The sequence below is a fragment of the Drosophila santomea genome, chromosome 3R (genome assembly GCF_016746245.2).
Source record: "Drosophila santomea strain STO CAGO 1482 chromosome 3R, Prin_Dsan_1.1, whole genome shotgun sequence".
Lineage (NCBI taxonomy): Eukaryota > Metazoa > Arthropoda > Insecta > Diptera > Drosophilidae > Drosophila > Drosophila santomea.
The window spans coordinates 22,778,953-22,806,475 of NC_053019.2; the positions used below are offsets into that span (position 1 = coordinate 22,778,953).

Consider the following 27,523-nt stretch of genomic DNA (forward strand, 5'->3'; position numbering starts at 1 on the left):
ATCATTTAATAAATGTACAAATTTTAACGTTTTCAGCTTTAAATAATTATACATTCGTACAATCTATTCGGGACTTTGTTTACAAAAGGATGTAGTTTCAATACTTTACTGTTTTTTATATTTTTTGTTCACATTCTTTAATATGTATGTAGCTTACCAAGGGGACTCTTCAGTCGGAAAATATGTGATATTTATTTCGAGCGAATAAGTATCTTTGAATCTATTTACGCTCCAACCATTAACTTAATAAATGTTTTGTTCGTACATTTACCATTTTAGAATTCCTAGATTTAGAAATGGTATGATAATAAAAGCTTAACCAACTTATGAATTGTATGAATTGTTAACGAAGATCAAGGAAAACGTTTTCGTTCCACATGATATGATTAAAACATATGATTCTGTGTAGTTCAGTTATTTTATAAAATTAAGTTTAATATTTTAATGTTGGTACTTTTCTAGTATGTTTAATTCTCCACGATATTAAAGTTCTGCACCCACATGTGGGTGGCATATCTAAACGTGGCTTGGTATTTTTAACCGAACCCTTTGGTATTTCGCGACGTACCCGCTGCGGTCACTCTGGGCACGAGGCTTGTTTATTGGGCGAAATTTAATGATTGCCTGTAATCATTCAACATTTGCGTGAGTTGCCAAACACCGACCCATCCAAAATTCCGTTTCGGCCACAATCCGCCTACAACCGACTCGTATATATCCAGAAAACAACCGATCCGCAGTCGCCACTCCATCAGCAGCAGCTCATCCGCGGGCAACTAAACCAGAAATCGCTTCTTCGCTCCGAAATCGCGTGAATCTCGTTGAATCGTGGAATCGGAGAATAGTCTCTAAGTCGTCTGTATGCTAGTCGTGCAGCAGCAGTACTTGCAGGGCAGCAGCCGCAGTGTCAATTAGCAGTTTCGCATAACACCACCTCACGCGTACACTCTGCACCATCACCACCGCCACCGCCAGCACCACCCCCCCGAAAACCACCCGCCCGTGCGTCCGTGTATCGTCGTGATATCCGTGTTATACAACAAAATTGCACCGTGCCCAACATACGCCGGCCAAAAGTTGCCCGCAAACCAACGCCGATCTTCGCCAGGCGGAGCAACCCGGTCCCAGCGGAGAAAGCGGCTCTACATCTGCCACGGCAACTGCATCTGCAACTTGGCAGAACTGGTCCGGATTTGCAGGTTGTCGTAAGAGGAGCAGCGACTGCAAGGGCACAACCACAACATTAGCGCACAGTCGATAGTCATAGCTGCAGCACCAGCCTCCACAACTTGAAACAGTTCGGATTGGCAACGGATCGGCTCCAACATGAACATCGACGACTACGAATCGCTGCCCACCACCAGTGTGGGTGTCAATATGACGGCGGGCGCAATTGCGGGCGTGCTGGAGCATGTGGTCATGTATCCGCTGGACTCCGTCAAGGTGAGACTGCATTACCGCCTGGTAATCGGAGGAGCAGCATGAACATAACCCGACCTAACCTCACTATCAATCGGAATTTTGTGTGTGCCGCCGCTGCTTCGGCATAATCGTGATGTAATTCCCCACGTCTCGAGTGCAACCAAGAGTTGCGTTCCTCATTAAGAGCTCTGGGTGGTATAGCCAGATAGCCACATAGCCTCTCTGTGCGCTTATCAAAGCACGTTCCATTGGTTTATGCTTCCGCGATAAGATTAGTCCCAGTGTTTTTCATTTCATCGCTAAATGGACTAGCAGCTCCCATTGGCGAAGCGTTCTCGGCGTTCTCCTAAAAATTCTGTAGGGCCAAGTACACAGGTTCGCCACTTAAACATATGCAAATGTACTTGCCTACCTTCCTACCTCGTAATGACGTTCGCCGCAGATATATATATGCTTATATATAGATATGTATAGTGTTAGATATATATGTACAGCACGCATTCAATACCTATTATTGACCGATTCTTGTTTCGTTGTATTTCACTCAGCTGGCTGGTGGCTCGAGCATTTATTGATTTTTGTGGCCACATGTGTCAATCGCGCAAGTGACAGCCGGCAGGCAGTTGGTTGCCAGTTTAAAGCCTGGCCGGGATTCCCGGCGTCATCATTATAATCTAGAGTCTGGACACAGTCCGTTTGACGAGCTAATTTCGTAAAGTTCTGAAAGCCAGAGCGGAAACCCTAATTGGACACCAATTGAAGCTGCTTATAGGCAAAAATTACCTTTCACTGGGTTCTCTTATCACGCCACCCACCATCGAGATGAATGAATCATGTTGACTCCGCCATCTCTTCGAACTCAGTTTTATCGAGCATTTATGTACTGGAAACTTCTATCAGGTCGTTGTAGCACCCTTTAATTAGGTTTCCCCCACTCGAGAGGCTACTTTTCACCTTGGATTGCTTTGTTGACTTGTTATTGATAGCAGCAGCCAGCCGGCAGATAGATAAATGCAGTTAGGCTGTTTTCCAGGGAATCTTATCTGCATCGCAAAGCCAGCGCCTCCGTAATTTACAATATGGATGCTGCTGCTCTCCGTTCCCAGATATAATTCCGACTTGAGTGCGCGACAGGCACGCCTTTAAATAAATACAATTAAGTATATACAGATACAATGTACATGTGCAATCGTTAAATACGTAGGCAACTGCAAGTCTGTAGGCCCCGAGTGACTGACTGACTGACTGGCTGGCTTGTAAATCAGCGAAAGTTTTGCCGGCAAGCGCACAATTATATATTTGTATATTCCATTGATATCGGTTATTAGTCCCTGCTATTGTGTACAGATTATAGTTCTTATCTATTGCCAATTAACAAGCACACAAAAGTTTAATACCCCAAACAAAATACGTAATAGTTTCTCTTTTTCTTTTATATGATCTATGCATATTTTTGAACAATTATTATTGCTGCCACATTGCACAATTCGATTCTAGTCAACTGCAACTGCTGCGCCAGATTGAAATAGTTTTGGGAATCACCCCATCAATTCTGAATCACAAATCATGATGAGAGCACGTTCTGAGGTCTTGACAATGTCAGCAAGTGAAATGAATATTGGATACCCCCGACAATTCAGTTGGGTTCCGTATTGTATGTCATGAGTAACCATGACTTGCAGAAGAATAGCCACAAACGGGTCTATTCGCCTAACTTCCCTTGACTTAATCTGAGTTTTTGATGTATTATCAGAGAAAAAGTTAGTAACCCTGACGCACCACTTTAACCACTTTAATCTAGTACAAACAATAAGTAAATTAAATAACAAGTACTGCAACAGACCATTGTGAAATGCACATTGTAAATATATATATAAACAATTATTTTAAACGTTTTATTATTGCCCACTTATAGACGCGAATGCAAAGTCTTTCACCGCCCACACAAAACATGAACATTGTGTCCACCCTTCGGAACATGATCACGCGTGAGGGCTTGCTGAGGTGAGTGGTAGCAAAAGTATATCATATCGAGTGATCACTGTAACCTCCGATTTGCAGACCCATTCGGGGAGCCAGTGCTGTGGTTCTGGGTGCTGGACCAGCGCACTCGCTGTACTTCGCCGCCTACGAGATGACCAAGGAGCTCACGGCCAAGTTCACATCAGTGAGAAACCTCAACTATGGTAAGGTTTTGATATAATCCTACGCCGAAGGTCTCTAATCAACCTCAACCATTACAGTGATTTCGGGAGTGGTGGCCACCCTTATACACGACGCCATCTCTAGTCCCACGGATGTGATCAAGCAGCGCATGCAGATGTACAACTCACCCTACACATCGGTCGTATCCTGCGTGCGGGATATCTACAAGAAGGAGGGCTTCAAGGCCTTCTACAGGGCATACGGCACGCAGCTGGTCATGAATCTACCATATCAGACAATACATTTTACCACATACGAGTTTTTCCAGAACAAAGTACGTAAAGCTACGAACTTATCTTTGCAATAACTGATGATATTCGTGTGCCTTGCAGTTGAACCTGGAACGCAAATACAATCCACCCGTGCACATGGCAGCGGGTGCAGCAGCCGGTGCCTGTGCGGCGGCTGTAACCACGCCCCTGGACGTGATCAAGACGCTACTGAATACTCAGGAGACTGGACTGACGCGCGGCATGATCGAGGCCAGTCGAAAGGTGAATATGGTGCTATTAGAACTTAAGCAACTGCTTCTAGACTTCCAAATGTTTTGCCCATTGCCTTAAATCGTACTTCACGATTTTTAATTGCCTGACGAGGTTATAGGTCACGCTAGCTTCATGCCGTCTTAAATGAAACTTTATATACAATGAACTCTAACCGCTTACAGATCTACTACATGGCCGGTCCATTGGGCTTCTTCAGGGGCATGACTGCCCGCGTTCTGTACTCCATGCCCGCCACGGCCATCTGCTGGTCGACGTACGAGTTCTTCAAGTTCTACCTGTGCGGCTTGGACGCTGATCAGTACAAATCGTCAATTACGGGCAGTTCGGAGCCCCGCAAAGCGGACTACGTCCTGCCCAGGACTACGGATGAGGAGCAGATCGATCAGAATCGAGAGGCGGCGAAGGAGAAGGACACCGCAGCGACCCTGCACTCCGCTCCGACCTCGGTAAATGCCTCCGGTGCCATTAAGACGGTGTGCGAGCTGTCGACGCGACCCGCCGGGCCAACAATCAACCTGCACACGCGACACACGGACGTGAAGAGTCCCTACGAAAGGGGCTTCAGTACGTAGGCGCCGCCAGTGGGCGTGGCCGCGAGCGGGGCCCGCGTTCGAAACGTTTGCAGCAGCAGCGACAGCTAAACCTAAGCGTAGCTATTAGTTGGCGGTGGGGAATGGGGAAGCTGGGATGGAACTGGGGGCCTCTTGGGCAGGTGGGCGACACGGTGTTCGAAACGCCTGCCGTTCCGCCAACCACCGCCTGGCCACTGCCCCACTTCCAGTGCACCCGAACCCAGCTGCTTGTATGAATACTCTGCGAGGAGTCGGTGAGAGAGTTTTATCACTCCATAGTCGGAGGTTAAATCGTAGTTGTTGTTCTGCACAAAACTCTCGCTCTCACACACAACACGCAAAACTCCACACACAACAAACACACACACACACACCTTACACCTCCCCTACACACAACAAACACACACAAACACAATGACAGTTTTAGGCAAAAAGCGAAATTCTTGTTAAAAGTATATGCTATTGATAATATTGTATCTATGTTATTTCAAAATGAGAGAACCTTCTTGTAAAATACTATTACCTATGTATTACAAACTTTGATTTACTACATTTATATATATTTTTTTAAACAATTTTCAAATGATATATGCATATATTTATGTTGATCGTTGTAAACTAATCAAGAGCAAAAAATGTAAAGCACACACGCGCGCGCGAGAGAAGCAAATTCAATAATTTGTAATCAAATTACACCCCAAAATCTTCAAACTGAGATGTTACAAAATATAACGAACAGCAGATACAGCTCCCAGAGAACTACGTCTCCACCAGATTGCCCAATCAATACACCCGGTACTAATTAGCCAGCCCCATGTAGAGCAGTAGCCTAGCTATGTCTATTGTCCTTGCTCCAGGCACTCGACTGCAATTGCTTATTGCTGCACGATCTTTCCCATCCTCTGCAGTGTTTTAATCCATCATCACACATCATCCTCGTCTCAGTGCTAGAGTTCTCCATACTTGAGTAGCAGACGCAGTCTAGTGCCGGAGATCAGAATATACAATAATACATCATAATATTACGTTCACTGTTATTTTTGTTTATATATATGCATAATATATATATATATGGATATGCTACACCGGCGATTATTTAACTGTAAGGTGTAGCGCTAAAATTACAATTTTATTGTTAAAGAATTCAAAAGAAAACACAAGCGAAAGCAAAACCATTGGCAAGCGAAAAAGGCCCATTAAACGGATGAAAGAAGAGATCACTTGTTTTATGTCAAATGCATTAACAACAATTGCCTTTTTATTGTTTCCGATAACAGGTTATTCGTTAGCTGTTTAGCTAGAGGATGGAGTCCAGGCCACGGCGACGAGAGCGCTGCGACAGGATTGGACGGGGCTTGTAGAGATCATCGTTGGTGTACCGCTGCTGCTGGCAGAGCTTCTTGCTGAGTCGCCTGGCGGACAGGGCGTCTGCTGAATAAACAAGCACTTTAGTCACACGCATTCAAGGGATTCGCTCGAAGCATCAACATAAAGCGGGCAAAGAGGCATTAAATCTCGCGGGAACCGCTTACCCAGCTCAATTGCGATTTGGTTAGGACTAGTGGTGGCTTCATACAGCTATATTAGTTTACATATAATGTGGATGCATGTGGAGGAGAAAATAGAGGCGATAGAGAATAACAATGATGATGAGCATGAGATATGTAGAAGATCAGAGTCGCAGGGTGGATCGATTTGTGCTGATAACAAATTTTATTCGCCAATTATACTTGCTGATCAAAATGTAGAGATATAGGACAATCTTAAAACATCGATCCACCCCTTTGTGTGGGTTAGCAAAAGAGAGAGATTCGAGGAACACACATGTTCTTATACACACTAGATTGCTACACCAAATGAAACTTAGCAATGATACAGTACGCACCATGCTCCTGCTTCTCCAAAGCCTCGTTCTCCTTCGAGTTTATGCTGGCGTCAGATGGCGTTGGCGATGACTTGGGCTCGTCCCGTCGCAGTCTCTTTGCCGGACTGCCGGAGGTGCTGCTGCTCGGACTTCTAAGCTGCGGCGGTGTCGACTCTCGCACCGCTCGTTGCTGCTCCTGCAAGCTGCTCCGTCTTCGCTTGGATATGCTCCGTCGCAGGGCTCGTATGTCCACTGCCTCTTCCTGCGTGCCATCCGCACTTAACCTGTTTAGCAAATTCTTTTGATCCTCTATCAGTTGATTGATGAGCTGCAGACGGGTCTTAAACTCGTCTGTGTTTTCTTCGAAGTGGGTCACAAAGTCGGCGGGCAGTTCGTCGCTTTGCTCATTCGAGATTGGGACTGGTGTGGCGGGTTTGTCAGCTTCTTTCGGTAGATCCTCCACTTGGTCGATTTCGGCAGGTTCTTCGGGGGACTTTTCAGGCGGATTTTCCGGTATGCTTTCCTGGGCAGGCATATTCTTTTCTACATTGTCCGCATTCTCCGCTTTTTCGTCTCTTCCGCTTTCCGCGGCTGGGAAATCAGGAACGGAGTCAGCAGAGGTTAGAGGTTCTACACTGGGTACTTCATCTTGCGAAGTGCATACGTCTTGGGCTGCCTCCAATTCGGTTTTTTCCGGCTGACTCTCCGCCTCTTTTCTGTCAATATCTTCGGGTTCAGGCTTACTGCTCACCGCTACTGTATGAGACTGGGATCCCGCAGTCAGTTCAACAAAACTGCTCGACGATTGCTGCAGGATGTCGCTTACGATGACAACACCACTGGCACTGCTTGCCGCATTGTCGCAAGCACCATTGCTGCTACCATTGGAGTTTCCATTCGTGCCATTACCATTCTCCACAGGCGCATCTGATTTAACTGGAGCTGCTGAAGCCTCTGGCTGGGTGTTCTTGGCAGGACCACCGGAACTGGGAGGCTTCCCCTCATCGTTTGAGTCGGAGCCACGTCGCTGCTTATACTTAGCTTTGCTTTCGCCGTGATCATCGTGGATCGCTTTATTCTCCGCACTGCCCGACGAGTTCGATTTGTGACGATCACGGTCGCGGCCCCGATCGTGATCTTTTCTTCTTGAAGACGACGAGGAACTGCTACTGCTGTGGTGACTGCGACTTTGACTCTCCTTTTCCCGTTCCTTGTCCTTATCTCTATCTTTATCTTTATCTCGATCCGATCGTGATGAGGATGAACTGGACTTGTGTTTTTTGTGTGAGGAGGATTCGTGGCGAGAAGAAGAACTGGTTCCCGAGCGCTTGGATGAGGATGACTCTCGATTACTCCGGCTTGACGAGCTTGAGGAGCTTTTATCGTTCTTGGAGCTACTACTCTTATGTTTCGAACTCGAGGAGTTCGATGAGGAGTGCTTAGAGCTGGAACTCGAGGAATGTTTGCTGTGGGACTTGTCGCGACTACGATCACGGTCACGATCGCGGTCCCGATCTCTGCTCCTGCGCCGGTGTTTATCATCTGAGTGGCTGTGGTGTCGGTGATCCTTTTCCTTGTCCTTGGACTTAGAATGGCTTTTGGATTGCGATGATGCGGATTCTGGCAATGCGTTGGACTCACACGATTTGGAAACAGCCTCTATCGGCGCTTCCAATCTAAGCTCTGGGGGTTTATCCTCCTTGACTTCCGTTGTTGATGGTTGGTCATCTTCTTTTTTGACTTTCGCGTTTGCATTGTGTTGTTTATCCCGAGTTTCAGTCTCATTGGGTGTCGCAGCCAGCTCTGGGAAGGATCCATTACTTCCTTCTGCCCTTTGTGGCGTTAAAGGTGGATCTCCTTTTGGTGGGGCTGGCGGAGGAGGAAGCTCGACTTTCGGTGGTGCTGGAGGAGGAGGTGGTTCAACTTCAGCTGGTGCTGGTGGAGGAGGTGGTTCAACTGTAGGTGGTGCTGGCGGTGGAGGTGGCTCAACTGCAGGTGGTGCTGGTGGGGGAGGTGGATCGAAATGAGGTGACGCTGGTGGTAGGGGCACTGGAGGCGGCTCAACTGTTGGTGGTGCCGGCGGAGGAGGCTCTACTTTCGGCGGCGCTGCTGGCGGAGGAGGCGGCGCAGTTTTTGGAGGGGCTGGAACTAGTACAGACTCCGGTACTGTAGACTCAATACTGGCATTGTTGGCGTCGTCTATGTTCGCCTTCACCTCGGACATAATCTCATCCTCGATGGAAAGAATTTGGGGGCCAGTGCTAACTGTCTCCGACATAGAGTTCTTTCGCTCAGTACCTGCAGGTGATATAAATCGTAGAAGTTAAATTCCCCTTTCTGGCCCCTGGTAAGCTCACCTTCGAAGGTAATGGCATCCTGTTTGATGTCGAAGTGGAGCTGGCGACCTTTACTTTTCCCTGTTCCAGCACTAGCATCCCAAGAGTTTTCGTTGAACTTTGGCATTTGCGCCTCCTCGCAAATGTTCTCTGGCTCCCCGCTGTTGTGTGCTGTCAACGATTCCGTTGAGGACGCGATGGTCAAGCGACTGTCACTGGACACCTGCGAGAGTTGCGACGCCTGCGAGACGCCATTCACCGAATCCGAGTTGTTCAAGGAGACGTTATTTATCTCCTCCTTGATGGTCAGTGTTTTCCGATCGCTAACTAGCTCGTAAGATGGCGAGGTGTCCTCATCGTCTACTCCGGGCGGCAGCTCGTCATCCCTTAAGTCCGACTTGACGGTAGCCCGATCGGAGTCCGGACTTATCTGCTCCAGGTCCGTGGGCAGCAGGCTGGCCGTGGTCTCCACATTGAGCAGACTGCTCCCGTTTAAGTGGCCAGCAAATGGCGGCAATGGCGGAGCAGGTAGCATGGCGGGTCGTGCTGGCGGAGGCGGCGGGGGTGTGATGCCCAGGTACTTGTAGACAATGCTCTCGATCTTTGGCTCGAATATGGTGGCCACCTTGGGATTGACCACCTGGTCCACGATTTGGTCCACTCCCTTGTCCAGGACATCGGAGCTGAAACAGTCGATGTGATTACTTTACCAAGACCCCGCCAGAAGCATACTCACTCCAGGAGGTGCTTGCGCAGCCTCTCCCGCAGCTGGACCTTGTTGGTCTCGGGCGTCCATTGCTGCTTGGCCAGGAAATCGTTGACCGCCGTCTCCACACGGGTGCGCACATTCTGGTAGGCGGGCTTCGTGTCCACGTCCGCCAGGCAGCAGTTAAAGCGGAATTCGTCGAAGACGCCCTGCGACTTCACCTCGGCAATCAGTGTCTTGATAAAGTCGTCCATGGTCCTTTGCCCTTGCGATTCTTCTGCTGTTGCTTGCCGCGACACCCGTGAGTGTCGTGGAAATCCAGGATAAACGTCGAGTTTGTCTTTACATGCGTTTACATGTATGTACATATGTTTACGCTAGAGATGGCCGCTCCGCGTGAGTTTCGCCCTGATTGGATTCGTGAGTCGGGCGTGAGCGGTAGGTATGCCAACTTTTCAGTTTTTCTAGCCAGTTTTGACGACAACAGATAGAGATACTTCAATCATTTGTACTAATAAGGGATGAAAAAAGTTAATAAAATACTGAAATACAGCAGCAACTGAGTTTAAAATTCTATAAAATCTTAAATTTGTTGCTTTAAATTAATTATACCTCAATAAATTAAAAATTAGGAACTGAAATGTACATATTGTTAAAAATAAGTTTATGTGTTCACGTTGCTTTTGGTAAGCTGGATGCATTGAGTAAAAGTTCAATATATAGATATTATGTTGTTTTTGTTAAGCTGAATGCATTGACAAAAAGTTTAAAGTATGGATATTAAGTTTACCATACCACAATGCATTACTCTTGCTCATAGTTATTTACTAATAGTTTTGCATTCCAAGTTCCAATACATAATAAAACAAAAAAAGGTTGTGTGCCAATTTATACTTAACAGTGTTTGAAAAAGTACATGTACAGTAAGAACAAAATTATTGAATTTATTAGAAAATATTTATTTTGCGTAAGTAAAACCAAACTCTTTGTCCCACTGTGCATAACGATGCGAGTTTCCTAAATGTAATCGATAAGAATGTGGGACGCCCATTCTTCAGCGGTCGTATCGATGCATCGACAGCGTCATCGATAACTCCCGCGATGCCCACGGTTGCAATCGAAGTTTTGGCGCACGCGAAGCCTCTGTGTTCTGGGAAATTGTCAAGTTAATGGTTGTGTTTGGTTGACGAAAGCGCGATTAAACTGGACCGCAGAATGAAGCTGAGCACGGACGCGCACTCCGAGATCGAGGGCGATGTTGCCCACGGCAATGTGCTGTCCAATTCCGCCTCCGATTCCCTGGCCGCCACCGACGAAGTGGCTGCGGGCAACGACGAGTCGGTGGCCACCGAAGGCGACGATGTTGAAATTCCAAAGGACGCCACCAACAGCACGCCCATACGGCGGCTGGTCAAGCCGCATCCCGGCCAAAACAGTGAGCAGCCTGCGGGAGAGGAGTCCGAGCTGGAGAATCAGCGGCGGACGCCAGTCCAAAAACAGCAACAACAGCGTCTCTCCATGGTGAACAGTGAGTGTAACAATGGCGCAATTTACCCCGCCCTATGCCGTCCATATGCTAATATATCTGTTTTTTTTTTTTGCGTGCGCGCCTGTGTGTGCTGCTTTAGGGAAACGAGATCTTATCAACTTGCAGTCGGCCCTGAGCCCCAAATATATTGGTTATGCCAATGCCAACTCACCCACGCCGCTATCCGATTCTGATGACACGATACGAACGACGAGGCGGCGCATTAACCAAGCAGCGGCTCTGAATAACAGCAGTAGTGCCGCCGAGACCCTGTCCCGTGACAATGCCTCACCAAGGACCACCGGGGGAGGAGGAGGAGGTGGTGGAGGCGGTAGCGCTAATCAGCTGCTTAGCAAAACCTATATGAGCCCCATTGAGAAGCTGCTAATCAAAAACGGCGCCAGTTCGCCCAACAGCACCGGCTTCGAGGCGGACTCCGAGGATCTGGCCATACGGCCACCCGTGCGCAAGCAGCTCAAGCGCAAAATGAAGAGAATGTCCAAGTCGAAAGTGTCCCTTGACCTGGAGCCGGAAAAGCTGGATGAAGAAAAGCCAGTGAAAACGGAGCCACTAGATATAGGGGAAGTTGACCTGGCGGAAGAAGCCCCTAATCAAGAGGTTGAAACTCCCGAGATCTCCATCAAACCAGAGACTGAGGCTGAGAATGAAGCAGCCGTAGAAGATGTTCCAATAAAGCAAGAGGATGCTACCAGTTTAGTTATTGTTAGCAATATAGTAGAGACCACGCCCATAGTTGTCGCTGAAGAGCCGAAAGAACTGGAAAAAAGTACTAAAGAATTGACATTTGCCCTGCCATTGGCCGCCTCCACAGAGGTGGATCTGAAATCTCCCCCGGACTTGAGCTCTTCAGCGCTTGCCACCTCCATCAAATCCCCCTCCTCCGTGAGCATCGATAGCGCCAAAGGCCTGTCCATAGTAACTGATCCCGGTTGGCCCACCTACCAAGTTGGTGATCTGTTTTGGGGCAAGGTCTTCTCGTACTGCTTCTGGCCCTGCATGGTGTGTCCAGATCCGCTTGGCCAGATTGTGGGCAACATGCCTAGCCATCCTCAGCGCTCATCCCTCGACAACGCCATCGTTCCCATTCAAGTGCATGTGCGCTTCTTCGCTGACAACGGACGTCGCAACTGGATTAAGCCGGAGAATCTGCTAACCTTTGCCGGACTGAAAGTTTTCGAGGATCAGCGCGAGGAAGTGCGAATCAAGAATGGACCGAAGAGCGCCAAGTACCGTCAAATGGTGCCCAAGCGGACAAAGGTTCTCATCTGGCGTCAGGCCATAGAAGAGGCGCAAGCTATGGCCGAGATCCCGTACTCCGATCGCCTCGAAAAATTTTACCAGATCTACGAGAACGCGGTGTAAGTAGACCAACTCTAACTTTAACTATTATCACAGTGAATACAATGTAATGGTTTGCCTTTTCAGTACTCTAAATAGACAAAAACGCAACCGAACCAAGTCAATGATGCAAGACACTTCCGACGTGGGCAGCAGCCTGTACGACTCCACGGACAACCTGCACAACAAGCAAGCCACACATTTGTTGGCCGTGAAGCGAGAACGCTCAGAGTCGCCCTTTAGCCCGGCTTTCTCGCCCTTAAAGAGCAAAAACGAGAAGCGGGCCAAGCGCCGAAAACTGAGCAATGGCACCGAAGCGGATACTGGTAGCACCAGCATGGCAGTAACTCCTTCCCAGACCGAAACTACTTTGGAAAAGATCCACTCGCCTGACGGCTCCATTTACGAGAATCCCGAGTTCAGACAACTCTTCGATGCCGTCAAGGAATACGTAATGGTGCACCGGTCCGAGGAAAAAGTGGAGAAGGTTCTGCTCGCCGTGGTCAGCAATATCTGGTCTCTAAAGCAAATCCAATTGCGCGAGCTGGAACGCGACTTGGCCAGCGGTGAAATGGAGGAGCCGTTGGGCTCATCGGTGGTGGGTCGTGGCAATGGAGTTGGCACAATCAAACGGCTCTCGAATCGGCTGAAAACCATGATGGTGCGCCGTAGCATGACCCCAGTGGTGACTCCGAGTACAACGCCAGCACCGTCGGAGCCGGAACGTCGCCTGGCGGAAGCGCCAAAGCCCAAGAAGCCCGTTAACCGGCCCATCGAAGAAGTGGTTGAGGACATCTTGCAGCTGGACAGCAAGTACCTCTTCCGTGGTCTTGGCCGCGATCCCATATGCAAATATTGTTACCAGGCGGGAACCGATCTAGTGCGCTGTTCGCGCAGCTGCTCGAGCTGGCTGCACCCCGACTGCCTGGAACGAAAGGAGACAGGAGCTCCGATGCCCAAAATAGGCAGTCGAAAGGCCTTGGTCATTACACCCACATCGAAATCTCCCAGTCCCGATGAGGAGCATGTCACAGCCGACGGCAAAGTGGCTGCCAGTGGTACTTCGCTGGTTTGCCATGAGTGCAATGTGGGCGAACCGGAAGGCTGTGTCATTTGCCATCAAGTTGAATCACCAGCTGTACCAAGCACTCCCATGAAGGAGGAGGCACCGTCGCACATCCCAATCGAAGATAAGCTCCTGACATGCAGCCAGCCACTGTGTGGCAAGCGGTTTCACACGAGTTGCTGCAAATATTGGCCGCAGGCGAACAGCAGCAAACACTCAGCCCGTTGCCCGCGACACGTGTGCCACACATGCGTCTCTGACGATCCCAGCGGCAAGTTCCAACAGCTGGGCAGCTCCAAACTGGCCAAATGCGTTCGCTGCCCGGCCACCTATCACCAGGACTCACATTGCATTCCAGCCGGCACCCAAATGCTGAATGCTACCCACATAATCTGTCCGCGGCACAACATCGCCAAGGCGGATGCCCACGTCAACGTTTTGTGGTGCTACATCTGCGTTAAAGGCGGCGAACTGGTATGTTGCGAAACATGCCCCATTGCTGTGCACGCCCACTGCCGGAATATTCCGATCAAGACCAACGAGAACTACATCTGCGAGGAGTGCGAGAGCGGTCGCCTTCCGCTTTACGGTGAAATCGTGTGGGCGAAGTTCAACAACTTCCGCTGGTGGCCGGCCATCATCCTGCCGCCCACCGAGGTGCCCAGCAACATACTAAAGAAGGCCCACGGCGAGAATGACTTTGTGGTGCGATTCTTTGGCACGCACGATCATGGCTGGATTTCGAGGCGTCGCGTATACCTTTACATCGAGGGGGATACGGGCGATGGCCACAAGACCAAGTCGCAGCTGTTTCGGAACTACACCACCGGCGTGGAAGAGGCGTCGCGCTTCCTCAAAATCATCAAAGCCCGCCGGCAGGAACAGGCCATTGGACGGCAGAGCGGTAATAAGCTCCATCCGCCCCCATACGTGAAAATCAAGACCAACAAGGCGGTGCCGCCGGTGCGATTTACACAGAATCTAGAGGATTTGAGTGCTTGTTACTGCCAGCCAGGCGACGAGCATCCCTGTGGCCCGGACTCTGGTTGCATTAACCGCATGCTGTTCAATGAATGCAATCCGGAATTCTGCAAGGCGGGCAATCGTTGCGAGAATCAAATGTTTGAGCAGCGCAAGTCGCCACGTCTGGAGGTGGTCTACATGAACGAGCGGGGATTCGGACTCGTCAACCGTGAGCCCATTGCCGAGGGTGACTTTGTCATCGAGTACGTGGGCGAGGTGATCAACCACGCCGAATTCCAGCGGCGCATGGAGCAGAAGCAGCGGGATCGGGACGAGAACTACTACTTCTTGGGCGTGGAAAAGGACTTTATTATCGATGCCGGACCGAAAGGCAACTTGGCTCGGTTCATGAACCATTCTTGTGAGCCCAACTGCGAAACCCAAAAGTGGACCGTCAACTGCATCCATCGTGTGGGCTTATTTGCCATCAAAGACATTCCAGTGGTAAGTTTAAATGCCACTAATCCCACAGTGAAAGTATATCTAATGAAACTGGCTTTTTCAGAACACGGAGCTCACCTTCAACTACTTGTGGGACGACTTAATGAATAACAGCAAGAAGGCCTGTTTCTGCGGAGCAACGCGCTGTTCCGGTGAGATCGGTGGCAAACTCAAGGATGGCGCAGTTAAGGTAAGCTGTTCAAAAGAAATGCACAACTTGCACAATGCCTAACTTAGCTGCAAATCTATTGTGTTTCTAGGAATCAAATGCGCAGACAGCCAAGGGAAAGGCCAGTGCCAAGTTGAAGCAGATACGGCGGGGAAAAGCATCCGCCGTGCGCATCCACGTGAAGGCTAAAAAGGCTCCCAAAGTTAAACACATAAGTGCGGACGATGAGCCAATGGAGGTGAAGAATAAGTAATTGATGCCAATTAGTTATGTATCGCTTGAACTCTAGCAACTTTTTTTAACATTACATTATTGTTGTATTATGAATCATTATTATTAGCTTGCACCACATGTATTTATTTCCTAAACGTTATGACTATGTTTTTAAGACAATCTACCGAAGATTGTTCTGCCCAGATTGTACTGAAAGATGTTGTGAAAATAAAGTGAGAAGATTAATGTATAAGCTGTTCTATTATAATGTTATGAAGTTTAATCAATCAGTTCAGTATAGTTGATATTGTTTTCGCATATAGAAAAGGTTTTTTAAATTATACATTAGAAATTTGTTCATATTTCATTGTTTGTCGCTTAGTTACAGTAAAGCTAGCACTTTGGCATATATAAACTCGTATGACTATAAAACTAGACATATCTAAGTCTAAGATCTAGGAGTACGCACTTTAAACTTAAGTGGATATGCACTATACAAGGATAAAAAAAGAGTGCCAAAAATAAAGCGAGTGCCCATTGTTAAGGCGTTACAGTAAAGTAACCCGAGTTGAATTTTGGCACAATTGCGTCGATCTTCTTCACGATCGAGTTGAGCGACTCACGAGACATTTCGTAGAGCGTGTTGAGTGAGATCAGGCGCATGCCCTGCTGGTTGCACACCTCGATCACAGACCATTTCTCCAACAGTTTCAGGCAGTTGCGCACGGAGTCAGTTGATATGCTTTCAGCTGAAAGTAAGAATCATGCTCGATTGCATTAGGTGCAACTACTCATTCAAATAGCTCGTCTTACCATAAATGCAGCTGCCGCGCTTGACTTTACTGCTCAAATCATTGATCACAAAGTTAATAAATTCAGACTCCAGCATGGAGTTTTTATGCAGTATTTGCAGGGATTGCGCCACCGTCACATACGTCCAGGCGAATGGCGCCAGCACCTCGCAAATGTAGCGCTGCTGCGCCAGGGTTTCGCTGGCGAACAACAGCTTGGGTTCATCAGCTTCGCCGTTGCGCACATCGTCGTCCTGGTCAAGACAGTCGGCCAGGCTATTGGCCAAGCGCCTGCACTCCGCATTCGGCACATCACCGTGCAGCTATTGAGCATTGAAATCGTATTATAATGAAATAGCGAATAAGGCGGAATGGTTTGTAGAATAAACACTACCTTTTCGGACCCAATGCTACCACTAATCAAGAGGTCGTCCAACTGTTTGTACAGCAAATCCTCCAGCACCTGAGTCGGTTTGTTCAGAATAAATTCGTAGCGATAGATCTGGCAGTTTTCCAGAGCGGTGTCTATCAGCTTTTTGCGAGTCACCGAGGCGTCTTTCTTATTCTCCGTTTCCGGAAGCAGGGAGTGGAAGGTGGTTAACAGTATCGAACTGAGGGCAAAGTGCGGGGTCAGCATGTTCGAGTAGTAGGCCAGCTCAATAAAGCTTTCCACTGAATTCACAGCCTTAATCACTAAACGCCCATTCTCATCCCGAGTGCGAGTCACAAGACCTAGACAATTAAAATGAAATTAGCCAGGATACCAAACGAAAAACCGACGTTCAGACTACCTGAACCGAGTAAGTCACAGGCATATGCCACAATTTGCGAGGATTCCCCGGAAAAACCGATGTCCTTACAGCCCGATAACGAGTTTCGCAAGTCGTCCAGTGCCTCGGCCAGCATCTGCTCCTCGGCACCGTTTCTAAAACGGGTTAGCAGCAAGAAGGCTAACGCATTGGTGGACATCACAGACGTGGCTGCGGCGCAGTCAAAGACCACCTGGCGCGAGATGCTCTCAATCAGATTGCGGTGTTCCTCGCACACAACATCGGTGCCGTACAAGGAGGAGGTGGATTGGTTGTGCTGCAGGACCCTGAGATAAAGGAGCAATTGGTATATATCAATATTGAAAAACGTACTCAAATTAATTACAAAAGAAGCATAAATTTGAAACAGATAGTTAAAGCCACAAAAACATACGACTACCCATGTCAAATCATCTTCAGCAGCCTACCTGGCAGATGGTTTGTAGACCTTGGCATTGTTGCCGTCCTCTCGGGCTATCTTGTTGTACGAGCTGACCAGCTCACGTATCGAGTAGGGCTCGTTAAAGTCGATGCGCATGAGGCCGTAGTTCGATTTGAGGGCCTTCCAAATGCCAGAGATGGCCTTGCCGAATGACTCGGGTATTTTCTTTTCGCCCTTTTGCTCGCGCACAAAGTTTCCGTCGACGAGACGCTCGTAGTTCACGGAAACTGGTACCAGCAGTGCGTCTGGTATGCTGCCGTCCATGAAGGCGTTCACAATCACAGAGAGAATGCCGCCCTTGGGCATGCACGGCTTGCCAGTGCGCGTTCGTCCGCCCTCGATGAAGAACTCGACGTTGTGGCCCTGTTTCAAGGCGTGGGTGAGATACAGGTGTAGAGCAGCCCGATAAAGCACGTCCTTCTTGCCCTCCACAGGATCAATCTTGCGTTTGATGAAGAAGGCGCCCAATCCACGTAAAAGTCCACCAAAGACGGGTATTTGCAGGTTGTTGCCAGCGGCCACCAGCGGACTGCGTATATCGTTGTTCGTGAGTATCCACGTGACCATGATGTAGTCCAAATGGCTGCGATGCAGCGGCACAAAGATCAGCGGAGTGCCCGGCGAGCGCTCAGTGGCTGTTTTGAGCATCTCGATCTGCTTCGTGTTCGTGACAACGCCGGAGAGGAAGCAGGGTAGCAATTTGTACAGGATCCAGGAGGTGAAGGCCAACAAGCCGTTGTTCAGGGTGGAGCCCATGTCCTTTAGGATGCTAATGGCGCGCTGCTCCTGCTTACGCAGAATAGCCTGGTAGGATATGCCCCTTTTCTCGTCCTCCTCCTCCTGCGACTCCTGATCACCACTAGCACTGCGCGTGAGCAGACGATGTCCATTTTTAGCGTACCTCTGCTCCCTCAGCGTCTGCTCGGCGGCCTGTTTAATTGCGTGCTTCAGCACAGCATCGTTGTGCACGATCTCGGTGACCTAATGGATGCAGGTCAAAATAAGTACTGGTTTTATGAGCTTTAAGGGTCACCCACCTGTCGGTACTCGAACTTCTCGCTGCGCACCACCTGGGCAACATATGGGAAGAGCACGCCCCAGTCGAACAGCTTCTTGAAAGGCTTCTGACCCGACTGCGGGGTCAGCTCCAACATATTCTGCGTCCCGATGCCATGAGCCACCGAATTCTGCGTCTTGGGCTCCTGCAAAGAAACGATCGGAACGATTCTGTGATTGTGATGCAACGGGCATGCATATAGACGCCATGTTGATGGCTCAAGTGGTACCTCAAACCAGCCGCGAGCGTGAAACTCCTTCAGGGTCATTATAGCTAAGAGATTCTACTGTTCTACAGCGCTTTCTAATTTTTAATTCAGAATATACGCATTTCCATGCGCCCGGCTTTTTTTTGCAGGAAATCGACGGCCGATAGGTCCTGCTCAGCTTTCAGGATTGTTATCGATTGGCAGGACGAGGTGGCAACGCCGGGAGTACTCAAATTCAAATGGTGCAAGCTTTTGGAAAACCCTTTTTTGAACATTTAAAACATAGTTAAAACTGTTTATTCTAAGAGCGATTGAGTTAGGAACCAATGTTATCAACATAAATAAATGTAATTAAGTTCATTTTTGGCAACTACATTTATTACTTTACGGACCTTGACTGAATTGCAATACGGACACGGTATTTACAATTCATTGAGTGGAAATGTTTGCTTATCTGCAATAATAGACACTCCCTGCAATTGCGTCACGGCGTGTACTATGTGATGGGGTTAACGTTAATGGAGGATGGGTGCCTGATAGGCGGGAAAACTTACATTGGATGATCGCAAAGTGACCAGAAGATCGCTGCGTATGGTGTTGATCTTGCTGAGGTAGCTCGTCCGGTAGCTCAGATTCAGATTCAGATTGGGAAACAGGCCAGCGATGATTACAGGTGCCCTGCAATCATAATCGGATCGGGATGGCGTTACAATCAATCATTATCAATAAATAAAATATCAGCAATGCGGGTGGTGCTGCAATCAAATCAGAAGCACGCAATTAACAATACAACACCTCTTCGATTATTCGGCTACTTGAGCGGTCGACAGTCCAACTTCGCCAGAGTTCATTAGCCCAACGCGCAGTCATCAGCGTGTATATATTTTTATATGGAAAGTGGTGTATGTTTTTAAGTAGTGCCGCTATTGATAAGTGTTTAGTTGTTCATAAAATATGGCGCAGAATTGAACTTTGAGCGCGCTTTGTATGGCTCTACATACAATTGTATCATCATATTCGCTTCAAAATCAGCTGATAGGTTCAGAGGCTACACATTTCTTCGCTACTTTGTAGAAAACATACCTTTCTCAAATGTAATATGACGAAGCTTCTGGCAGTTGGCTTATAATTCCAAATATTTTTTTATGTTTTTTAAATACTAAAAGGGAGGTGTTAATTGGCTTTTAATCTTTACGTGAACTTGAAACTGAAACCATACTACAACTATCAAAACTAGGCGGATGCCTAAGTAAACAATATAAAAAAAATTACATAAGTGTTCGCTTTTACGTTCGCAATACGTTGAAAAGCACGTCTTTCTCTCATCAAGTTTTTAAATACCCCAATCTATTTACGGTGAATTATTTTGTCACGAAACCTTTTCTTGATTAGACAACTACTCAATTGCAAAGAGAATATGTAAACGAAACTCACCATTTATACGCTTTAGAATTGGAATTTATAGAATTTTGGAGTCGAATGACGAATTCGTATTGCTATTAAGCATAAACTAAACAATGAAGAACGTGTTTCCTGCGCCTTTCAAAGCAATAGTTCACTCTCAAGAGTGTTCACTGCATTTTAATCAGGGGATAGTGCTGCCAGACGCGCAGCCGCCGAAGTGGCCAGACTGGAAAGGATAAAAACCGTTAGATTACAGACGCTCGAAAGCAGCTGATAAAAGTTCAACAAACTCCGAGTTTACAGAGCAAAAAAATTGTTGTTCGTTATGTTTCGAATCCACTGCAACAAGTGCTTTCGACGCCGCAACGTTGAGCCAACGGTGATCTTCCACATGACTCAGTGCCAGCACGTCATTTGTGCCCCCTGTCTGACCGAGTCCACACCAGAAAAGAAGTGTCCAGTATGCAAGCGCGATCTGCGAGCGATCTCGATCGACAGGAACTTGCCTCCCAACGTGGCCAACTACTTCGAGGATCCGCTTCGATTCCAGCAGCTCTACCGCAAGGTCAGCAAGTTCCAGGCCGACCAGCGAGCTTCGGACAACCTGGGGTTCTATCGCCAGATGCAGGAGCACGAGACGAACAAGCGCCGCCTAAAGGGCTTCTGCAAGATGGAGGCGCAGTTCAACCAGCAGATCCAAATGGAAAAGAAACGGATCGCCGAGTGTCGCGCCTACATAAAATACCACGAGGAACAAGGTCTCAAGAAGCAGCCACATGCCACCGAAGCTGACAAGTCCTGGAGCCATCCATTACGTCGCCCCCGCCCACGGACACCCTCTGTAAGCACATCGGATAATACCCAGACGGATGAGCACATGGCGACCTTCTGTCTGGACTCGGACATGGATTGCCTTGAGGACGAAACCCACCCATCCGACAAGAAAACCTTCAACGGGGATATGAAAGACTTTCAAATTTGATTACATCTTTTCCCAATTCGAGGTTTGTATATACAGTCACATTTTTTCATTCTTTAGATCACTGTTTAACCAATATAGTGTAAGACCTTTATATGTACGAAGTGCTTAAGTAATAATATTAGAATAAGTTCCAGCTGGAGAACTTTAGGCAAAGATCGTTGGGACCATAGCGTTAATTTAAATCCAGTATAAGCAATCTATATGCTAATCTACAAGTGGACTTCGCAATCTTCTCGAGGTGTGGAAAATTTCGCGGCTTATCCCAAAATCGAGATCGATTGTGTTGTATAGAGTATGGAGGTCTAGGACAAGTGGATTATTTACCTTTATTGCCCAGCGATACGAGATGAATTTCACGCTTTCTTTGTGGCCCCCAAGCTGATCGAAATCCAGCGAGATTACGAGAATAGCCATTGTGAAATCTTAATCAGATAATTGGGTACAAATTTAACAGCGGCAATCGCTCCGATAATTGTTGCCAAGAATGATTGGCGAGCGAAATGTGGGTGGGTGGGGGATTCGGGGGTTATCACTGCGAGTGCACCATCGCCAATTGCGCCTTGCAAAGAGAGTGTTCGATGGGAAGTGGGTGGTTGATAGGGGAGCTGCTGGGGGCGGAAGAAAGTGTTTGTGCCGGAGTAAACAACACTATTGACGCCCGGTGACGTCAATGGACGACCGATGACCCAGGGCAGCCTCCCAGCGTAGGTTAGCACGTGGATGATAGGCGGAAGTCTAGCAATTTGCATTCCACAGAGGGCCAACTGGACAAAGGGGCATTGTGAGTCATGGCCAATGGAGCAACCACCTGTTGTGCGATCGAAACCAAAACAAAACATAACTACGGTGGACCATCTATAAAGGAAACCACTATGTATGCATACCTTTAACTGCATTAAGTCGCATTTGAAATACAAGTTAGTTTTATCGCTTTATGTTTTAAACAAAGGCAATACAAAGTGTTTCTTATCAAGAAAGGTTGTTTTCTGATTACAATACTATAAGTAGAATCACTAGAGAAAGCAGAAGATATCAGTTATATGTATATCTCATCAAATGTTGTCAAAAATATATATCTTATCAGCTTATCAGAATCACAAGTGTGCACCTAAATTTAATCCTAATCTATAAAGAATATAAAAATAATTGATTTGATACATTTTTGTTATTAATGAAGTTGAACCTTGAACTTTTAAGAATGTAATCCATCTTTTTGTGCCAATAGTATGCAATTAAACTAATCTAAGCCGTAAAAGTTTAAGCCAAATAAACAGCCCATGTAGATAAGAAATAATCTCCAATTGACGACCCACTTCTGAGCTAAGAGCCTCCCACTTAGGCAAGCTCCACTGTTGTTCATTTAGCATGCATTGGATAACTTGCGAGTGCGCCTCTAAAAATAACGGCGCTTCTTCCTCGCCAGCGTTACTTGAACTTGGAGGTTGGGGGCGATACCCACACTATCCGAGAACCATTCACACCACTTGCGATACCTACAGATAGGTGCTCGGCTCGGCTGATGGGATTTATTTGGCTTCCATCTGCGCCCATTTGCACTCACCTCGTCTTGGCGAATATGTAGTAGACAATAAGGGCGACTGATGCAATCTCGATGCCGCCGAGCAAAGAAATCTCGGCGACGCGCTGGGCAAAGTTCAGGACGGTCGTCAACATGTTGATGGTGGCTCGGCGATGATTATGCTGCGACCTGGACCCGGGCACTGGATCGGATCGGATCGGATGGGCTGGACAGTAGTGGCACGGTGCTACTAGTCAGTGGGATGGGTACAGTGATGCTCCGGCATCAGCCGGCGGCCTAGTGATCGGAAGTGGTCTCGGAAACGTACCGACCCCGACGATTAAACAACGCGAGACTAATCAGACGCGAGAGCGACCCTTTTGGTGGCAGCGGCCACTACTACTGCACTGCCATCCACTGTGGTGGCAAAAAAAAATATGAAAAATGGTGGAGGAGATGGAGATGATGGACGCGCATCGAAACGCTCCGCTCCAGCGTTCTCTCTTCGGGATGCTGATGGCAATGGCGCTCTCGCTCTTCTGGCCGATCGGTGGTGGCTATATGGTATTGCGTTCTACCCAATATAACCAGACATCGGTAGCGACCCGCACATAGAAAAATATCGTATGATCCGAGGTTTGAGTTTTTGCGCGAGATAGCATCTACACTTTTTTGGCAAGCCCAGCTACACTCGTACCGTACAGCTATAAAGTGGCTTCGAAACCGGTTTATTGCTATAAAACCGTCGCGCAATTACATCGGTTAATTGAATCAAATATATATCCTTTATTCTGGTGCTGCTGTCCGTCTTTGTTTCCCTTTCGCCTTTCCTTTTATTCGCCGCAGCACAGAGGGATTCTGATTCGGTTCACTCGGTGTTCGCGCGATACGCAGAACCGCGCCAGTCGACCGTTCGCAGTGGAATAAGAGCGGCGACGACGCTCGACGTTTAATTAAATGCCAATTAACGTGTGACAATAAGTGTATGTGCGGCCCATGGATGTGCGAACGTGTACGAAGACCAAGATCGGCGGCAGCACGACGATAACGAAAGCTACAGCCGCCACATCTGCTGTTATCAGCGCGAGCGGCAGTAGTATGAGGAGGTATGGTCTGGGTCTGGTATTGTATGGTATGGTATGGTGAATGATAAGGGAGAGGAGGATCGCTGCCTCGGGCAAGACGACCAAAAAGAGAGCCAACTAAATGTGCCTAAGACTAAGAGTTTAATGAGCATTACTGTCGCACTCTATGTATTATGAATAAAATTCATACAACGTTTGTGGTTTATTATAATATAAAAGTGTGTCAGCTCTACTCTGGGGAAAGTAAGTTTACTTCTTGGCCGCTGGCTTCTTGGCGGCGACCTTCTTCTTGCGGGCGGCGAGCAGCTTGGCGCGGTTGGCCGCAGCCTTGGTGGCCACATTGGCGAAGTGGGACTTGGCCAGCTCCACGTTCTGCTTCTTGGCCTTGGCCAGAACCTTGGCCACGGTGCGCTTCTCGGCGGCGAGGGCGGCACGACGCTTGAGGACCTCGGCGTATGGGTTCAGCTTAATCAACTGGCGCACGTTGGACAGGGGGTTCAGGCGGCGCACGCTGCGGAACACACGCTTGCGGGGATCGCGCAACACCTTACGGATCTCCTCAGACTTGAGCAGACGCGACAGATCGGTGTTGGCCATCTTGGGCTGGGGCAGGTTGTAGCCCTTCTTCAAGGTGGATGGCTTCTTCCAGGTGCCGAACAGATCGTTCAGGCGGGCGAAGGCCGACTCGGTCCAGATGACGAAGCGACCGACATGACCGCCGGGGGCCAGCTTCAGCAGATTGAGCTTGTCCACGTTGATGGTCTCAATGCCGGGGATGTTGCGGAAGGCCTTGCGCAGACCCTCATCCTTGTCGTAGACCACCAGGGGACCACGGCGAGCGATGCGGCGACGGTCGCGCATGGTACCACGGCCAGCACGGAAACGCTGCGACTTGTACACCTGCGGAATGAATACAAAATAAGTTAATAGTGCGCATAATTCAGAAATTAGGAAACAAAGTTTTTAGCAAATCTACGCAATCTATCTAAAAGAAATGTTTGAAAGGGTTCAAAAGATGTAGCTCTTCCGTTACCACGATGGAAGCCGTGAAACAAGTTTCAATCGTAACGCCTAGAAGAGCATTTTATCTGGCAACGCAGGATATCCTTGCAAGCGTCTGACCACCAGTAGAGTAGCCAGTTGCTTACACGCTGCCGAGTAAGATCTAACCATCCAAAATGTAGGAAGCTAATAAAAATATAGTACGTAACAATAAACTATCACAACTCCACGTTTTGTTAGACAAAACGTTGAATCACGCTGGTTTGTCAAATTGCTACGCCAGTATACGCAAGGTTAATGGGTATAAACTTTCACCAAGTGGCCTAACATCTAAGGTTACCCACCTTCTGGATGTCAGCCCAGATCTTCAGGCGACGCAGGAAGATGACAGCCTGCTTGGTCTTCTGGACCTTCTGCACCTCATCGGAAACGACCAGGGGGAACTCGGAGACGCCGTCGATGACATGGCCCTTGGACTGGACCAGAGCGGGCACTCCGGAGGCGGCGATGGCCGACACCAGGGCGTAGCGACGCTGGTTGACATTCACCTTGCGGTGCCAGCGACGGAAGGTCTTGGTGGGGGCGAACATGCGTCCACCACGGCACATGTTGCCGAAGGCACCCTGGCCGGAACGGTGAGTACCGCCACCACGCACACGGGGAATACGGGCCACAGCGCGTCCGGTACCCCAGGATTCGGCGGAGGTCTGGTGACCTGCAAATAGGAATTCAAACGGGTTAGACTCACACAAATAAGGAGTTCACAGATTACTCACCAGCCAGCTCGCTGACGGCGTAGGCCTGTCGGTTGTTGCGGCGGAGCAGCTGGTGAACCTCGTTGACCACATCCGGACGGATGGGCGCCTTGAACACTGCCGGCAGGCAGATGTTCTTGTCCTTGGCTGGCTCGTTCTTTTCCGTGTACACGGAGACCAATGGCCTGGCGTTGCCTAAGCTCTGAAATTGGATATGGAATTCGTTTATGGTTTAGTTCACTGCTCACTGATCACATCACAAAACACAACAACCGCATTTCGCCACCGCCGCACATTCCAAACACGTGGAGGTTAGGGCGACACTTTTACACTATTTTCGCGTCGTTTCGTGTGTTAAATCCAATGCTTTGGCGTCGCAGGCGGTTGCGAAGTGCTTTGGGCGTCGTTTCTCACCATTTTCGTTGATTTTCAAACCCAATGAAAGGTGTTAAATATTCTGCAAACGCAGATACCGTCCTCTTTTTATTAAGAAGAACGAAGAAAGAAAGAGAGCTGCCGGAAATGGCCGCCAATCGCGTTCCACGGCGCAGGGTTGCATTTGCTAACAGCGGCAAGTGTCAAGTTAGCAGAGTGCCTTTGACGTTAACCAACACTTTTAGCGATATTTATTCCTGTAAGAAAAGTTTTTGTTTATATACTCGTAATTATTGAAACTTTAATACAAACTTCAATTATAATACTATTAATAAGTTGTACTTTATTGAGTTAAGTTACTAAGTATTATTTAATTTTAAAAGAATAGAAATATAATTTATGAAATTCAACAGAATCATATATAAATCAATTAATCATTCTTAAACTGTTGTGTAGAAGTTGAACCATATTAACTAAAAATAAAAACAGTTTGCTGCTAATAAATAACCGGATTCTGTTACCAAACATTTTAAATTATTATAGCTATAAAATAGCTAGAGCTGTAACACTACTGCGAAGCGGCGAATGTTTTTGTTTACTTGCGGAAAAACTGTGTAAAAACTTACAAATTAATAATAAATAATGGCTGGCGAGGTTATTGTGGATGCTTTGCCCTATATAGACCACGGATACGATGATGTGGGCGTCCGGGAATCGGTAAATATACGAAAATTCACGTTACACGTTGAAACACACATTTAATGGCATGTTAATTTTCCCAAGGCGCTCGCCATGGTGGAGGAGGAATGCCGGCGCTATCGGCCCACCAAGAACTACCTCGACCATCTGCCACTGCCCGCCAGCTCGCCCTTCGAGACTCCACTTATGGTCAACGAGTTCGAGCGCATCCAAAACCGCCTGCCCATGGAGACGCTCTCCATGAAGCGCTACGAACTGCCCCCTCCGCCATCTGGCAAACTATCCGAGGTGTCCGCTTGGCAGGAGTCCATCGAAAACTCCATGGCCCAGCTGGAGCACCAGTGGGTGCGATCTCTCAACCTGGAACTGATGCTCGACTACGGCACGGAGGCATGGAAGTCCTATCTGGAGGTCTTCACCGCCATGCAGGCGAAGGCCCAGCTTCAGCTGCAGCAGCTGAAGAAGGACATCCAGGACGTCAACTGGCAACGAAAGCAGGCGCAAACGCAGGCCGGCGAGAGATTGCGCTCCCTGGAGGCTCACTGGGTGCTGCTCGTCTCTAAGAACTACGAAATCGAAACGGAATGCGTCGAGCTGGAGAAGCTCGTTCATGCCGCCCGCCAGCAGCTGCAGAGCATTGCCCCGCCACCCAGCGCAAATGACACGGCTCCCACGCCGGAGCACACGAATGGATTCGACCAGGACGACTTGGCCGAGAGCAACGGCAGTAGTTCCAGCAATCCGGATCAACCAGGCGAAGATGCAGCGGATGCCGATGGTGACAGCAAGGAGGAGGACAAGCCCGAGGCCCAGGAGGAATCCTCCAATGAGTCAACGTAAATTTAGTTCACTAATGAGTCCGATAAACAAGTTGATTACGACTAACTAAATAAAAAGAATATATAAAATATACAGCTTATATACAAAATGTAAGATCTTTACTACAGTCTTATGTCTAGGGACTGCTATCTTTATTTTATTTAAC

At 48.2% G+C, this 27,523-nt stretch overlaps 7 protein-coding genes across 12 annotated transcripts; 4 read left to right on the forward strand and 3 right to left on the reverse strand.

Annotated features, from left to right (window-relative positions):
• Nucleotides 1-569: 569 nt before the first annotated feature.
• Nucleotides 570-5,920, forward strand: LOC120450795 (mitoferrin). Of its 2 annotated transcripts, XM_039633960.2 has the most exons (7): nucleotides 581-645; nucleotides 723-1,443; nucleotides 3,338-3,426; nucleotides 3,484-3,608; nucleotides 3,666-3,901; nucleotides 3,960-4,121; nucleotides 4,295-5,920. In XM_039633960.2, exons 2-7 carry the CDS (start codon nucleotides 1,327-1,329, stop codon nucleotides 4,703-4,705), a joined length of 1,140 nt encoding a protein of 379 aa, XP_039489894.1. In that variant the 5' UTR covers nucleotides 581-645; nucleotides 723-1,326; the 3' UTR covers nucleotides 4,706-5,920. The 2 variants fall into 2 exon arrangements, with proteins under 2 accessions (XP_039489895.1, XP_039489894.1); XM_039633961.2 differs by having other exon boundaries at nucleotides 570-1,443.
• LOC120450794 (histone-lysine N-methyltransferase SETD1B) lies at nucleotides 5,911-10,026 on the reverse strand. Of its 4 annotated transcripts, none has more exons than XM_039633958.2 (5): nucleotides 9,642-10,025; nucleotides 8,927-9,588; nucleotides 6,591-8,867; nucleotides 6,238-6,283; nucleotides 5,911-6,133 (listed from the first exon to the last, which is right to left on the reverse strand). In XM_039633958.2, exons 1-4 carry the CDS (start codon nucleotides 9,977-9,979, stop codon nucleotides 6,276-6,278), a joined length of 3,285 nt encoding a protein of 1,094 aa, XP_039489892.1. In that variant the 5' UTR covers nucleotides 9,980-10,025; the 3' UTR covers nucleotides 5,911-6,133; nucleotides 6,238-6,275. The 4 variants fall into 4 exon arrangements, with proteins under 4 accessions (XP_039489892.1, XP_039489893.1, XP_039489889.1 ...); XM_039633959.2 differs by having other exon boundaries at nucleotides 5,911-6,136; XM_039633955.2 differs by lacking the exon at nucleotides 6,238-6,283 and having other exon boundaries at nucleotides 5,911-6,136; nucleotides 9,642-10,026.
• A 690-nt stretch (nucleotides 10,027-10,716) lies between these two features.
• Nucleotides 10,717-15,660, forward strand: LOC120453417 (probable histone-lysine N-methyltransferase Mes-4). The gene is made up of 5 exons (XM_039638116.1): nucleotides 10,717-11,139; nucleotides 11,240-12,518; nucleotides 12,586-15,031; nucleotides 15,093-15,218; nucleotides 15,289-15,660. The coding sequence occupies exons 1-5, from the start codon at nucleotides 10,827-10,829 to the stop codon at nucleotides 15,448-15,450; spliced, it is 4,326 nt and encodes a 1,441-aa protein (XP_039494050.1). The 5' UTR covers nucleotides 10,717-10,826; the 3' UTR covers nucleotides 15,451-15,660.
• Nucleotides 15,661-23,549, reverse strand: LOC120453418 (glycerol-3-phosphate acyltransferase 1, mitochondrial). 2 transcript variants are annotated; one of them, XM_039638117.2, is made up of 8 exons: nucleotides 22,665-23,549; nucleotides 19,272-19,395; nucleotides 18,490-18,654; nucleotides 17,439-18,433; nucleotides 16,993-17,297; nucleotides 16,596-16,933; nucleotides 16,224-16,524; nucleotides 15,661-16,159 (listed from the first exon to the last, which is right to left on the reverse strand). In XM_039638117.2, exons 1-8 carry the CDS (start codon nucleotides 22,775-22,777, stop codon nucleotides 15,951-15,953), a joined length of 2,550 nt encoding a protein of 849 aa, XP_039494051.1. In that variant the 5' UTR covers nucleotides 22,778-23,549; the 3' UTR covers nucleotides 15,661-15,950. The 2 variants fall into 2 exon arrangements, with proteins under 2 accessions (XP_039494051.1, XP_039494052.1); XM_039638118.2 differs by lacking the exons at nucleotides 19,272-19,395; nucleotides 22,665-23,549 and adding an exon at nucleotides 18,739-18,894.
• On the forward strand, nucleotides 19,402-22,658 carry LOC120453422 (RING finger protein nenya). The gene has a single exon (XM_039638121.1). The coding sequence runs from the start codon at nucleotides 20,447-20,449 to the stop codon at nucleotides 21,101-21,103; it is 657 nt and encodes a 218-aa protein (XP_039494055.1). The 5' UTR covers nucleotides 19,402-20,446; the 3' UTR covers nucleotides 21,104-22,658.
• A 309-nt stretch (nucleotides 23,550-23,858) lies between the features above and the next one.
• On the reverse strand, nucleotides 23,859-26,037 carry LOC120453419 (60S ribosomal protein L4). Its single transcript, XM_039638119.2, has 4 exons — nucleotides 25,879-26,037; nucleotides 25,486-25,666; nucleotides 25,054-25,424; nucleotides 23,859-24,607 (listed from the first exon to the last, which is right to left on the reverse strand). Exons 1-4 carry the CDS (start codon nucleotides 25,879-25,881, stop codon nucleotides 23,957-23,959), a joined length of 1,206 nt encoding a protein of 401 aa, XP_039494053.1. The 5' UTR covers nucleotides 25,882-26,037; the 3' UTR covers nucleotides 23,859-23,956.
• A 358-nt stretch (nucleotides 26,038-26,395) lies between these two features.
• On the forward strand, nucleotides 26,396-27,457 carry LOC120453420 (pre-mRNA-splicing factor SPF27). The gene is made up of 2 exons (XM_039638120.1): nucleotides 26,396-26,556; nucleotides 26,623-27,457. The coding sequence occupies exons 1-2, from the start codon at nucleotides 26,482-26,484 to the stop codon at nucleotides 27,376-27,378; spliced, it is 831 nt and encodes a 276-aa protein (XP_039494054.1). The 5' UTR covers nucleotides 26,396-26,481; the 3' UTR covers nucleotides 27,379-27,457.
• Nucleotides 27,458-27,523: the final 66 nt, after the last annotated feature.